The 16,017-nt window shown below is 40.0% G+C and overlaps 1 protein-coding gene across 3 annotated transcripts in view; it reads right to left on the bottom strand.

Annotated features, from left to right (window-relative positions):
- Positions 1 to 16,017, bottom strand: part of tcf12 (transcription factor 12) — a 163,713-nt gene that overhangs the window by 104,138 nt on the left and 43,558 nt on the right. For all 3 annotated transcript variants that reach the window (XM_072671773.1, XM_072671772.1, XM_072671774.1), the window contains exon 5: positions 11,445 to 11,547. In XM_072671773.1, coding sequence (XP_072527874.1) covers positions 11,445 to 11,547 — 103 coding nt within the window. The remainder of the gene's footprint in view (positions 1 to 11,444; positions 11,548 to 16,017) is intronic.

Genomic DNA, 16,017 nt, shown 5'->3' with positions numbered 1-16,017 from the left:
ACAGGCGAAGGCAGAAACCCTCTTAACTTTCTAGGACGTCCACAAAAAGACCATTATTCCAGTCGTCCTGCCGCCCCATTCATTTATGACAAAGTGTAAAGGACAGGGCAGCATTGTGTTCCTTCAAATCTCTGTCAAGGTTCTCAAGCTAAAGTTTTAAGGCTTAAAAGAATCCCACGTTCCAAGGTGCCAGTTCAACCTTTGGATATATCATATCCAGACAATATGTCCAAATATTTGTGGACACCCCTTCTAATGAATGCATTCAGCTACTTTAAGTTGCACCCATTGCTGACACAGATGTGCAAATACACACATACAAAGCTTGTCTAGTCCCTGTAGAGAAGCCCTGCCAATAGAATACAATAAGACACTCTGGAGCAGATAAACATTAACCTATTGGCACCGTGCAGCCTAATGCCAAACGTGGACTAGAGGGGTATGAAGCCCCCCAGCATTAAGTTGTGGAGCAGTGGAAGAACTGTGTTCTCTGGAATGATGGTGGTGCTCCATCCAATACTTTTGGGATGAGTCGGGGAGTTAAGATAAGGTAGGTGGCGGAGAACATCCAACATCTTGACCTCACTGATGCTCTTGTTGCTAAATGCAATCAATCAAATCCTCACAGCAGTGCTCCCCTGAAGTCTACTGGAAAGTCTTTCTTGGACAGCAGAGACAGTTACACCAAGCTGTAATTTAATGGCCCTGATTTCTGAAGAAACAAGGAATGAGCAGGTGTCCCAATACTTTTGTCCATTTGGACACTATAAAAATCAATTGGCAAATTCAGAATATGCCAAAACTGGAGGTACAAGGTTTTTGCGTGACAGTGTTATTTCTACACAATCTGAAGCACCTAGAAAATGGCAGGCACTGCAGTTAGTCAACAGTCGATACTGCCAACACTCCAAATCAATACCGTTACGCTCCGAAGACATCAATATACATGCAACGCCAATGCTAACGTGTCTGTGCATGAATTTGTACAATATTAAAGCAGCATTATGTGAGAATTGCCATTTCTAGCTCTTGGGCTCCCCCTACAGTCAGGAAGTGGAATTTGTGCTTGTGACCACCACTAAAGGACAAGCTTTTCACGCACATTTTACAAGCTGAGAAGTTAAACAGAGCAGGTTCTGGCATGTCGAGCCCAGAGTAGCAACAATAGCTTTGCCATTCTCCCAGTTAGAGGTCAGTGGAGCATCAATGTGATTTTGAAGCCGTTATTGTGAGGTAAAAATGCCACATAATGCTGCTTTAAATTGAAGCTTCACACTTTTGTGCAATTTCTGACTCCGCAGCAAATTGTGTAAGCGGCCGTATCTCGCAGGAGCAAAGCTAGTTCCTCCCCAAACGTAGAGCCCATGACCTTCTTTCGTGTCAGGCAGGCCAGCTAAGCACATTATTCCCCTCCCGTGCACCCAAAGGCTTTCCTTTGTGTGCTCAGGCACCAGAACGAGCCCCCGGCTTGGGCTAGATTAAGAGCTGGAATAAAGTTTTATAAAATGTGTGCTCTTTATTTTCTGCGTTCAATCTAAAACGCTTGTATCGCTCCGAGTTACGGACTGATGGAGTCTTAACGCTGGGGCAAGCGTCTGGGCCAACTGTTACGGCCCGAGTCTGGAATGTCAACAAAAGACTAAACCAATTTGTCTTTTGTGATCGTAATCTGTTTGACCAGTAAATACTGGCCCCGCTGAAGAGGCAGGATTTTCGATCTGCATGCAGATTCCTCTTTAATCTAAAGCTGGATTAAGCCTTATTAAATATTGCTTAAAACATCTCCTCAAACACGGTCATCATTATGCAACACCTTCCGACCTTACCGGACAAATGTTTGTGGACATCCCTGCTACTGAATGCATTCAGCGACTTTAAGCTGCACCCATTGCTGACACAGATGTGCAAATGTGCACACACACAGCGTGTCCAGTCTGTATAGGGAGGTAATGCCCATAGAATAGGACTCTCTGGACCTACTGGCACCAAGCCTAATGCCAGGTGAGGGCTAGAGGGGTGAGCATTAAGCTGTGGAGCAGAGGAAGAACTGTGTTCTATGGAATGATGGTTGGTGCTCCATCCAATACTTTTGGGATCAGCTCTTGTCTGAATGCAACCAAATTTTCACAACTCTAGTAGAAAGCCTTGTCTGGACAGTAGAGACCGTTATTCCTACAAAAGCTGGATAAACCCTTTTTAATACCCTTGATTTCAGAAGAAACAATGAATGAGCAGGTGTCCCAATACTTTTGTCCATGTAGTGTACATACTCAATCTCCCCTAATACACACACTTATACACACACAGACCCTCCCCCAAACATAAGACCCTTGATTAAACACAGACACACACACACACACACGCTGGCATGTGACCACATCCAAGTGCATGAGCCCTAATGAACATGGAGCCCTCCCTTATGTGCACTAGAACATCACTTTGAAATCATGATGAAGGGAGACGTAATTAAGTGGGGTCACCACCGTTACACGCACCACATTTCGTCATGCTACGCTAGCTGCCTCGGCTAATCTCTCCTGGTGTGGAATGAGGCTATGTGGAGTCGTGGAGTTTGGCTCGTCGCTGGTGTGGCGGCCACGTGCAGAGGCGTGGGCTGGAGGCCGAGGAGGACGCTGGGTAAGAGGATTGGAGCGGGCCGAGTGCACGTGAGACCCAGACTGCCTGACCTCTGACCCATAAGGCCTGCGATGACACCAGTAGTGTGCAACAGGCAACGACACGAGCCCTGGTGTGAGCAGAATCTCTACTGTAGGTCTGTCCCATACAAAACTGCATACACAAGCATTCAAACAGGTGCATTTAGGTAATAAAATAAAAGACTACATTCAGGCTGGGTTTTGATTACACATAAATGGTCATATCTGAATTTTTATTTTACCACAAACCATAAAATAAACAAGCTGAACACTAGCCGGTGGTGTTGCTAGCCAGCACACTACATAAAGCCTCATTTTATTGTAAATAAAAGTTGGGAAATTTCATAGAACCAAAAAAAAATGTACATCTAGAGAGTCTAATTATAACATATTAGATCAAACAGGTTCATTTCTGTGGCAATTTTAGTAGCTTAAACAGAACTGGTTAATATACCAATCTGCCACTTCATTAACACCACCTCCTTTATTTGTTTTCACACTCACTGTCCATTATATCAGCTCCATGTCCCATATTAGAGCACTCTGTAGTTCAATAATCCCAGACTGTAGTCCATCTGCTACCTTGCATACTCTGTTAGCCTCCTTTTACCCTGTTCTTCAATGCTCAGGACCCCACAGAGCAAGTATTATTTGGGTGGTGGGTCTTCTTTCAGTGCTGCACTGACAACACTGACATTGTGGTTAGGGCAATTCTAAGGGCCTATGACTTACAGAGGCCCCAACAATGGATTCATTAAGTATTTTGGCATAATTGTTAAAAGCTGTGGGGCTCAGTGTAATAACTTTTCACTGTGCCCAAATTCCTGGCAGTGCCCTTGGGTGATGTACAGGTGTGTTTTTTTCTGGTACCAGTAGATCAGAGTAATTTAAAGAATGGGTGCATTAGAAGGGTGTCCACAAACATTTGGCTATATAGTGTAGCATCATGTGACAGAACTAATTATGGCCTTTTTAATGGGACAGATGCAGTTGGTCAGTGTGAGCAGCACTTTAGGCACTTGTCAGTCACAAATTTGCTACCTGGGTGGTGGGAGAGCCTCAACCAATTGTAAACCACCCGATGAGTGTTCTCTGCATGTTTTTGGATTAACGAATGTATGTACATGAGCCAACCCTAAGCTAATTATTGTAGGCCTGCCTTTAACTACAACAAGACATTGCAACAGTCCTATGTGGCAAAGTAGTCATGATAAAGTTCCCTTCCCATATCGTTCAGCCCCAACACACACACACACACACACACACACATACCCTAGCCGATTCTTTTATTGCCCCATGGAGAGTGAATGTGTCAAACAATTAGATACTGAATTTATGACGGTGTACGTGACTCTGTTTAATTTCAATGGCACGGGGCGTCAGAAACTAGAGCATCTTTCTGTTTTTAAACATCAGGCTTGATAAAACGTGTCCTTTTTTAGCTCCATGCAGGAGCTGCATTAAAATACATTAAAACACACTTGAACTGAAGCTGACCTTTTAAATGAATCTCCATTATTCAAGACACACGGCGAACTGTGGTGGTTACCCTAATTAAAATGTTATGTCAAATAAACAGCCATTACCAGCCATCTGCCTCGCACTAAAAACTGTACCAGGTTCATTATCATACACAATGGGTGACCTTGACTAACCCCAAGCTGCTTTCAACATGCCATACTTCACGGTGGGTAAAAGATGGAACCGGGTCAAACTTACAGCCTCGCCGAGCCCGTTAAAGTATACGCACACGTTAAAACATTAAAAAAGAGGAAGAAAACACACACAGACATAAAAATAACACCAATATATTAGCAGGAGAACAGCGGCCTTCTGGCTTTTCTACTGCTCCAGCCAGTCTTTGGACTCCAGTATTTGTTATCTAGAGCTAAAGCTGGTTTCTCAGCCTCTTGGACATATTTTATTGTGTATTGGGCTCAACAAAAGCTAAAAGTGTCTAGAAATGTGCACACACACTACTAATGACTAGTGACTAGGTGACCCATATTCAGGAGACTCTATATGTCCAAATATTTGTGGACACCCCTTCTAATGAATGCATTCAGCTACTTTAAGTTGCACCCATTGCTGACACAGATGTGCAAGCGGCCAAGAGAATAATCAGGACTCTCTGAAGCAGAGAAACATAAACCTATTGGTTCCATCTCTAAAGCCTGGCGTGGGCTAGAGGGGTAAAAAGCCCCCCAGCACTGAGCTGTGGAGCAGTGGAGGAACAGTGTTCTCTGGAATGATGGATGGTGTGTTGGGGAGTTTGGGATGAGGTTGAGTGGTGCTCATCAAACGTCCTGACTTCACTAATGCTTTTGTCACTGAATGCAATCAAATCGTCACTCATCACAATGAAAAAAGTAGTCTCATTTATGGCTCCATAACAAAGCCATGTGTTAGAATCTTTACATTAGTTCAGACCAAATTAAGGTTCTTAAGACCTTTCAAGGTTTATCCCAACTCTCCACATGTCTCTATTACAGACCTGGTTCTTCTATGGCATCCCTCAAAGAACCATTTCAAGCACCTTTCTTTTTAAGAGCGTATATTCAAGTGCTGGTGTATCAGGAAGACGCAGAGACGTAGTTTGGAGGAGTGGAGTAGTGTAGCAGATGCCAGGAATGGAGGTAAGGCAACTGGACTGGGGCAGGCAGCAGGAGACCCTGAAGGCCAGTCTTTCATAGACACCTGAGTAAAACCCTCCAACAAACCCTCTTTCCTTCAAACACTGAGATTTTTTATTTATTTACATCAGTTTCTGCAACACTTGGAGAACGCCAACAAGGCACCGACATCCTGAGATCGGCCTTTTCTCAAAGAAACAGGAGACTGCCGGGGATTTGTCTTTAGATAATCCACTTAGATTACTGTAGCTTTGTCTCTAAACAGCTCATGCACAATAAATAAATAAATAAATAAATAAATAAATACATACCTAGAGCCGCACTCTTAAAAACAAAGGTCTTTCAAATGGTTCTTTGATGGATGCCAGAGAAGAACCTCTTTTGGCTTCATTAACCCTATCGGACCTAAAGACTCTCAGTAAGAACCTTCCTAAAAAAAATATGGGTTCCTAAATTGCTTCTCGGTTGAAACTGAAATTAGTACTTAGTACAGAACCTAAGAGGACATTAAACAGAGGTTCTTTAATCCTTAACCCTGTCAGACCCAACATCTTCCACTTAAACAAATACAGGTTCCTAAACCGCTCTTGGTTAGAACTTATAGTTCTAGGAAAAGTATTTAACTAGGCTAGACTGTTTACCTTACGCCACAGTTATTTGATTGAAGCTAATGTCCATCAGTCTTAAAAATGAAGGTTCTTGGGTCTTGGTAGAACATACAGTCCTCAGGAAACTATTTCTTGCAATAGATCGTTTACCTTATGTAGAGGGTCTTTTATGTTTAAATTTAGAGAACCTCAGCATAAAGTAAAGATTTTATAGCTATTAAGGAAGAACATTTGGTCTGATGGGGTGAAGAACCACGCGTGAAAAGGAGATCAGTGTCAATGTGAAGATCTAAGGAATCTTTGTGGAGGTTCTTTCACCAATTGAAAAGTTCCTTACACATTTTGATTACAAGCATGGTTCTTTGTGGAACTAAAACTGGTCCTTCTGTGACATTGCTCAAAGAACCAGTAAAAACGTCTTTATTGTTAAGAGTGTGAGACATGATAGGGTTAAGAATCATAAAGGTTCTTAGTTAGAACATTTACCTTATATAGAGGTTCTTTCATGTTTAAAGGTCAAAGAACCTCGGCATTAAGTAAAGGTTTTATAGCTATTGAGGAAGGTTTACTAGAACTGAACGTTCACACCAGGAACCATTAAGGAACCTTTAAGACATAATGTAAAACATTTGGTCTGATAGGGTGAGGAACCATGTTTGTAAAGGAGAGTGAGAGTAATGAGTGAGATGTAAGCCCACACTTCAGTTCCTCACTCTCAAATCTACATTGGCCCTACAGTAGAACCCTGTGGGACTCCACAAGCTTCTCAAATGCTTCTGAATCAGGATTAATAACTGAATAATAATAAGGGAACCTGGGGTTTAATGGGTTAAAGATCTGGATTCTTCACCGATTTAAAGGTTCTACACCCAACCTGATTATAAACACGGTTCTCACAGAACCATTAGAAGCCTGTTCATTTTTAAGAGTGTGTAGCCCCCCTGGCAGGCCGGTGATTTTTAACTATACTACACTCCTCAGTCTGGGTCGGGTTCTTTCATTAGTAGGTAATAAGGTCTGAGACGTGTTTTAATGAGGTTGCTCCAAAAACGCATAATTCCATGTAAATCCCAGATACAATTGCTGAAATTCAATTTGATAAGACTCCGGCTCATCGTCCAATCCTGCCTAGATAAGCAAGCAATTCAGCCCCGCTATCAGATCGTCTAATTCCCCGACACATCATTGTTCCTCAACATTTCCATATTTTGCTACTTACAGGCGTAATTAGCATTACATCCGCGGGACTGGGGAAGCAAACAATCCCCCTCCCCCTTAAATACACACACACACACACTTCGCACACACACACACACTCTTCGCACACCCAGGGATCAATTGGCAGAAAGATAACATTTTGTTTCGGTGGTCTCCTCATCCGTAAACTTGCCACCTTGCATGGCAACCGGTCTCCAGGGCGAAGTTACAAAGCGCCGGCGTTCAGCAGCCCATAAAGCTGTCATGTGCGAACACATCTCAACCGAGCAGGACAGAAAGAGCGCCGGCATCGGACTCTCGGCCGCTATCATCCGTCACTAGCGCTCAAGATAAATGCCCTGCAGTTCATATAAACCAATCAATCAATTTCAGTAAAAATATCTGCTAAGAAGGACAGCATCTAATTAGTACCTCTTCAGTGTCTCTCTCTCTCTTTCATTCTGTCTCTCTCGCTGGCCAGATAACCAGGCTTTTAAATCAGGACTTAAAAGGTTAACAGTGAAAACATCATGTAGAGGAGAGTGTGTATGTTATTAATATTAATGCAGTGATTTATACAACCTTAAAAAATATGCACAGGAAAAAAAGCTCCAGTTTTGTACTGATAATAAAACTAGTACAAGCCTAAATAAACTGTAGAAACCTGGTAAGAAGATTTTAGGCTAAGACAACTTTAACCCAATAATGTCCATCAAATTACACAAATTTCTGAATTTCTCACAGTCCACTGAATGTTCACTTAGCACAAATCTGTACTTCATCTGTACATCATCATTATGATGCTGTTTTTTATCAAAACAATAAAAATTTAACTGAATAAAAATAAGAAAATTACAGAGGAAAACATTTTCTTGTAACAAAACATACATTATTATACTTTTCCTCAACATTACATAGTAGATATCATTAGTGTTTAACCTCTTAGCACTGCAAGGCTCATTACACACTAAAGAGTATATTACTCAGTAACTACAGGGACTTTTTGTTGGGGCTATTCTCTGCTAACAGAAGTTCGTAATAACACTGGTGTCAAACCTTAATAAAAATCTCTGTGCTAGGTTTTCGCATGGGACTGCAACTTTTATTCACAATTAAATTTGGACAAAAGTAAGTAAATTATAGATAAAAAGTCAGAGTACTGTCAGAGAAGGTGGGCAATATTACAGTAGTTCACTGTATTGTGATCAAGTTTATTACTGTGATGGTTAATACGCTCCTTTTTTGCATATCCCCAGGTTAACATTATAGGTACAAAGGTCAAAGAAGGGCCGTCAGCTCTTAATCTAAGGTATAACTTAGAGCTGTTCAATATAACAACATATTTTATCATATTGTGATTAAACGTTATATGCAATGCCCTTTTCTGAGTATATTATGGATATCATGGAAAACATATCATGTTTGATGCAGCATCGCTGCAGCATCGCTCGGCTCCCCGGCTCTAATGAGCAACATCACACTGGGAGTGATGTGGGGAGAAAGTGTCATCAACCCACCCCTGAAAGAGCAAGGCCGACTGTGCTCTCTCTGACTCCGGCTGCTGATGGCAAGCAGCATGACCCAGGAATCAAACTGGCGATCCTCAGATCGTCGCCGTAGTCCAGCATCAGATGAATAAATCCGATTTCAGATTTATTCACAATTAAATTTGGTTTGTTTTGTTAAAAAAGTCTGAATTATGACTTTATATGAGCATATATTATATTGTATTGCTATTTCTGAGGATATTGTGGATATCAACTTACAGAAAACTGCACTTTTTATTACAAAGAGTGTAATCTGTCCTTTTTACCTGGATGACAGTGATTAAAATCACTGTACTGAGATTGGGCTGATATTTGGACATATTTGATATTTGGATATTTGGCTAATATAATCTACTGGTCTATGTCTATGTGTCAAAATATCATAATATTGTGGACAGTGAAAATGTCATATATAGAACATATATCATAATATCATATTTTTACCCGATTGCCCAACCAAAACATTACTTTACCGAATTATATAGTTTTGGGCCAAACAGGCTACTTCTCTCATCATACTAAATTAAATGTATTTGTTGGACATGAATGGGTTAAAAACACAAATAAGAGCACATTCATTCATTTCACATCATTTTCCCATCATCATGAGTTCCTTAGCAAGTCCAACACCTAATACAGCTCCGTCCACAGAGTCAACAGGCCGCCAGTGAGGCCAAGACAAAGGGTCGACCTCCTGCACTGATTCAGACGGAAAATCATCAGAAATATATTTGGAGCAAAAAAGAGGAACTCGGCCGAGCTCATCTCGCTTTCACACACACCTCTGCAGCGCAAAGCACGGAGAGAAATCTCATGACCTGAGATGGTTTTTGTGAGAAATGATCTCTGGCACATCTGCTTGTTTCGCCTCTGCACCACCCCCCGCCCCCATCTCCCTCCCTCCCTCCCTCCTCGCCCCTTCGCTAGTGGAAGTAGCCGCTGGCTTTTCTGGTGATAGCTAGAAGACAGTCTTTTGTGATGGAAAACTGTACTGATGGCGTGACTTCCACCCTGAAGGGGGAGGGGGTCAACTTCTGAGAACAGTCACCACAGGAAAGCGGGAAGGGAGGGGGTAGTGGGGCGAGAGAGAGAGAGAGAAAGAGAGAGAGAGAGAGAGAGAGAGTGGGGCACTTCAAATGTATGGTATCTAGTGCTGGGTAGTGCTAGTGCTGTTGGTAAATAGAAACATCACAATTTTTATAGAAAATATTTTTCAGTTTTTATTAATAATATTAATCAGTTGCTACAGGAATCTGCTGCAACCCTGTGCTAAACGACTGCTTCCAAACTTGTCATTGCTTGGTTTGACTGAACCCGTGCATCATGGTTCTTTGTATTTTCAACAGAGAATCCAAAATTGTAAAAAATAAATAAATAAATCAAGAAAAAAATTCCTTTTTGTGTAGTTTGTAAATCTAATGTCTAGAAACGTAAACAATGGGTTATTTTTAGTACTTAATTTTTTTTTGTTGATTAATCTGTTGCTGACAAACAAATAACAGGCTTTTCTATATTTTATGCTTAGATTAAAATAGTAAAAGAAAATAACGGACCAGGAGAATCTGTGTATCATTCGTATTTTTTCCTAATTTATTAAAATAATTAAAAAATCCAAAAAAAGGAAACAAAACTAATTATTTCACTATTTTTTTTATGAACCTGATGCAGTAAAAGCAAAAATGGGTTGTTTTTCATACTTTTGTCAGATTATTTTATGCTCAAATCAAAAATGGAATTGAAAAAAAAAACTGAGAGCAGAACTTAATTGTCATATTCAATTTATTAGGTTTGTGCAACCCAGGTGTTACTGACTTCTTCATGTACTGCACTTGATCAGCATTGTTTAATAGTATATTAGTAGTTTAGTACCGAAACCGTGGCGCTGCACCTTATAGCGCCCCCTAACTGTGAGCTCTAAAGGGCTAAAGTGGCTGTCGTGGCTAAGCTGCTGTAACTACTGACGTAGGGCCTGGGATCTGGTAGCTTTTCAAATCTAAATGGCAAAGACAGACGTTCACCACAACGTTAGTAGTTGTAAAAGAGAATAGGCCTTACAATTTTTACACAAAACTGTAGCAGCTGGAAGATCCTGCTGATTGTTGTGGTTGTCATGTGATCTCTTTCCTTGACAGCAAGTAGATTATTTTCCTTTGATCAAGATGAAATTGTCCATCTTCAACTCAAAAAAACTGGGATTGGGCGTCAATACGAGCCAAACTGAATTAAGATATTGAGACATACGTCCAGGTCACACAAACCCAACAGATTTCAAATGGAAATTAAATTCAGGCCCCTGGTCTGTTTTTATTTTTTAATTAATATATATACATATATATATATTTTTTTAACCCCCTTGTTCTATTTTTGATTTGATAAAATAAAAAAATAAATAAATATAAAAGGTAGTACATTTAAAATACATTTTATTGTATTGAATCAGATTCATAAACAAGAAAAAAAGAAAATAACGACTATTTTTTCCTTGGATTCTTTGGATTCTTAATTGAATTAAAAAAAAAAAAAAAAAAAAAAATATATATATATATATATATATATATATATATATATATATATATATATATATATAATACACAGATTTCATTGGATTACACTATATCTTACTTTACATTTAGCATTTCCATAAAGTAAATTCGTCATTTATTTAGTTTCATTCTATTCAGGAGCTCTTGTTATCCACCAATACGTCCAACAGTGTGCCAGACCTTATCCACAAAGGTTAAGGTTCTCTCTCTCTCTCGTTCTCTCAGGACATAAAAAGGGAGAACCACCTTGGATACTCACCCATTATGCTGGAGCTCATGAAAGGTGTCGGGGACAATCCTTCATGGGACACTAATCGACTGTCACTCAAGTGATCACCATAATGAGGGCTGTCTGTGAAACCCTGGGGGAAAGAGATCACAGCATTAAGCACATTATTAGCCAGCTCTGCTAATTGAGTGCTATGACACTCCTCTAATTACTGAAGCAGAAACGGGGGAGCACAATTGGTCAACTGTCCCCTCAAACGATCGATTTTTTCTCAACTCCTGCTGTTAAGAAACACTTTTTTAACATCTTTCAGGCATAAAAGAGAACAAAACAGGGCCCTGGAGATAAGGCTGTGTTCGCACCGCATGGTTGTGAGGTCATAAAACCATGAGGATAATGGGGCGTTAATTAAGACATCAGGAATTTTTGTCAATGGAGATTTAAACCGAAAATGCAACAACAAATCAGATTAAAATTATAAATACATATTAAGGATTTCTGGTGACAGTATTAAACGTTTTATACTTTGTCTCTCACTGGCGTTTAATCAAATGTTAATTAAATAAAACTAAACTTTTACCTCAGCTTCACTCAAACACTGGCCATAACCTAAGCTCACTTAGTTATTTTAATAAATCAGATATTTTACGAGTAAATTAGCATCAATATAATTATTGAGACTACTTGTCTTCAGTACTGCTAGTCTATCCACCTCATTTCCCATTAAACATTGTCTGTTAGAATGTCTGGTGCTACAGCAGATCCATTGATATCATTACAACCACAGTGATCATTAACTTACGACGAGTAGTATGATATGCTATAATATATTTATACTATATAATAATTGGATTGTAATTTTGCGTGAACAACACTTAAGTAAACTCGACACAAAAAGATTATGGGGCACCATATAACCAACACCAGGACGTCCTTACCCAGAGAAATGGCCTGGTTATGAGGCTCTGATGAAGCAGACGTGTCAGGTGCTGGGAATTCTCTCAGATAGCTAGGTTAGCTCTTGGGCTACTTTACTGGTTTTTGGTTCGTCCTACTTTACAAACACCCGACGCGTCCTCTTTACCAGAGCTTGATACACTGCTTCCCCTCCACAAAATGGTCAGAACAGATGTATGGACCTGGGGACCATTGCTGCAGGTTCTCTTTAGTGGATCTTCAGTATCTTTCACTGTTGTGTTGGAAAGCTAGTTACCTCTGCTCTAAATAGCTCTAAATAATGTTAAATAGCCTATTGCAATGCTGAGTTTGCATAGCTAGCTACTTTCCTGTTCAGTGTCCACAGCAGTACTTTCAGACTGCGTTTATTACTTCGAATACGATACGATCGCAAACCATCTGAAACCAAAAGACCAAAATTTATAAGAAAGTGGGCAAGACTGAATAAGGCTGACGTCTAAATGATGTCTTAAAAACTTGTTTTTGCACCTTTACTTGTGTTTGCACCACTTAAAATGATAACAGAAGGAGCTGTAGTATAGCAAACAATACCCAGGCAAGACAAGTCCCATTTCTTATGCATTACTGGTGTTTTTAATGTGCCCCCCTCCCTAAATTCAATAAATTAGACTTGCTATTTCAGTATTAGTATTGTTATTTTTTGCTACTGGGCTCCCCCTACAGTTGCGGAGTATAATTAAATTTTACACCACTGTCATAAATACAAATCACGCTTTGAGCGCCCCCTCATGGACAGCTGTATGCATGCTTTTGTTGACAAATGTCAGTGAAAGAAGCATGTGGGCTAGTATACAGGATTTGACACAAATATGACTTAAGTATTAAGGGTCAGGTACATCCAAGTGTATAGGACAGAATTAGTGTATGGGGATTATATAGTGGATATTATGCAGATTATCTATTAAATATACCGCTATAAACATTGCTAAAGCAATACCACAAAAATATCAGCGTATACCGCTTTTTGAAGATATTTTGGCAAGATTTTTGAAGATACATTAGGCAGCGTTAACTAAATGAGAACCTGATGCTAATGCTGACCTTTAGCAAGATTTAACAACCCAAACTTAAATCTATTGCTAACCCAGGTCCTGATCCTAATCCAAAAGCCGCTAACAATGACCTGAACCTCACCACATGCAAAACTAAGGGACGAACTTCAGACACCAAGCGTCTTAGCTGCTAGGCTATATGCGAGTGTATATGGGGGGAACTGTGTAAATATGTGTAAATATGATTTCTCAGTGAGTTTATCACCTGAGCATGTGTAAATAAGCTATACGTGCCCGTCAGAAACAGCGATGGGCCAGATTTCTGAATCAAACTGACATCCCTAATCCGACGTCTGATTCCGACGATGCTTCCCAGCTCTTCTTATAAACTCTAAAGCATTGTAAAGAGCAGGAGCTGGAGTTTACAGTGAGGACTTGCCGGGTAGGATCAGTGTCACTCTCAGCTCAAACCTTCCAGGTGCTACAAACAGCCTCCGAGAGCAGAAAGCCAGTTGCTAGGCAACATATAGGTCTAATGTGATAACCCTCATTTTTGTCTTGTGTATGTTTTGTTGTGATGACTGTAATCTACATATTTGTCAGTTCTGAACTTCGTCCCCCTTTTATCAACCCATATTTGTTTCTCGGGAGTGTTTAATCACCACTGTCATTTATTTCATTTATTTCAGGTTTCTTTGCTCAAGAAAATGTCATTTTTTCATGTTTGTGGGAATTTAAAACTCATTTCCTTTCATTAAATACAATTTCATATTCACTCCATCACACAGAACTGTGTACTGTGAAGAATACACAATCATATTGCAATGTAGAAAACATTGACATCCAGTCCATTTCTTTATAGGTATACAAGCCATTCAGGGGCCAAAATTAAACGAGATGCCCAAAAACAAGAAAAAGTACCAAAGTCTGTTAAAAGCTATTAATTCACATACTCTTATAAAAATAAAGAAGAAATATATAAGAAAATATAAGAAAATAAGTGAGTTTTAAGTTAGTACACAGCCATTTCCTGCTGTCCATATCAACCAATATGACTAAAATATGTCAAATAAATCCCAACAAATGTTTTTTTCTTTAAATCAACCTGTATTATATTCAGGATATTTGTGTCGTAATGTGCGCCTTCCTCAAATTGACCACTTACCACCCCGTCACGCTAACTTATTTTGTCTATAAATAATAAACTGTTGCTTTAAATGACAACACAAAGAGGAAATTACATTATTTCAGCTTTTGGAGCAGCCGGGACCCTAAAAGGCCAAGATCTGATGATCTTTTACACTGTTTAATCTTTTACATTACTGCTTTTTCATGTTAGACAGGGTCCGTCAAGCTCAGCCCAACCACCCGGTCACACAATATATTTAGGTTTTTTTATTTTTTTTAACTTAAGCTTAAGTATATAATTGACTGGGAGGTGTGCTAGGACCTGTGGGCTTTTATAGGATGAAATTTACCACCCAGTCACATTTTACTGTGAATATGGCTCCCATGTCTGAACAAAAACGATAGTATTAATAAGAAATTTAATACCTGAAGTGGAAAAAGGTGGAAATTGTGAACATATGAACATATCTTTAATGTTGTGGACTTGTTTTTAATAAAAATGTTGAAAACTGCAATGTGGACTCCTATAATACAGCGTTTCTAGTAAGCAATATTAGACAACTGCACATTTTAAAGGGTTAAATCAGGTTTACATATTGCAGAACTGGGTGCAAGCTGTTTATCCAGTCAAGGTGTCTGGATGCCAAAAAAAAAAAACGAAAAAAAAAAAAAAAACACCCTTCCCTTTCCTTTCTTCTGTAGCTAAACACTGCCCTTTCATGACCGTTATCAGCTTCAGGGGCTTAGGTCTAAATATCGGTCACAGTATGGTCCTTTAAAACTCAGGGTTCCCTGCCATAAAAGAGACTCTGTAGCTGTTCTAATCCCGAGGCCTGTAAAAATCCGCCTGCCGCTGCAGTCAGATGTGTCCCCCAAACTACATTAACTCCCTCCGGAGGCCCAGAGCAGCTGCTGCTTCTCATTTCTATAGGCTTTACCTCTCCCAACTCATATCCTCCACATTCAACACCGAGAGAAAGAAAAAACACACATGAAATCTTATTAAGCATCTTTTTTTTTTTTGGAAACGGATGGTGATGGAGTAATTTCAAGGGTGGTAGAGTGTTGTTCTGTGTGGAATCAATCTGAAAAAAGGTTCCTCTATTGTGTTCCTGCCAGGCCACCGTCCGTGTTAATCACGCCATGAACTGCCTCGCTAATAACATGAACCCTGGAGAGATGGCAGCGGGGATTCTGGCAGGCAAAAACAGGCTTCCACGCTGCTCTTTGCTACTCTAGAAATCAGCGTGGGGTGCTTTTACTGACACTCCATAAAACACACACATACACACACACACACACACACACACGCTAGTATTACTACATTTGTGAGTACTTCAGCTGCCTTATGTAACACTGTAGCAAAGGCTGGACTGCTCTGATACGATCGATCCAGTATCACACATTCCAAATATTACCAAATGGACAAAAGTATTGGGACACCTGCTGATGTGCTCATGGTTTTAAAAGAGTTGATCCTGCTTCTCTTGGAGTAACTGCCGCTA

The sequence above is a fragment of the Salminus brasiliensis genome, chromosome 25, assembly GCF_030463535.1.
Source record: "Salminus brasiliensis chromosome 25, fSalBra1.hap2, whole genome shotgun sequence".
Taxonomy (NCBI): Eukaryota; Metazoa; Chordata; class Actinopteri; order Characiformes; family Bryconidae; genus Salminus; species Salminus brasiliensis.
The sequence above is the reverse complement of the archived record's forward strand: the minus strand, read 5'-3'. Positions and strand labels throughout refer to the sequence as shown.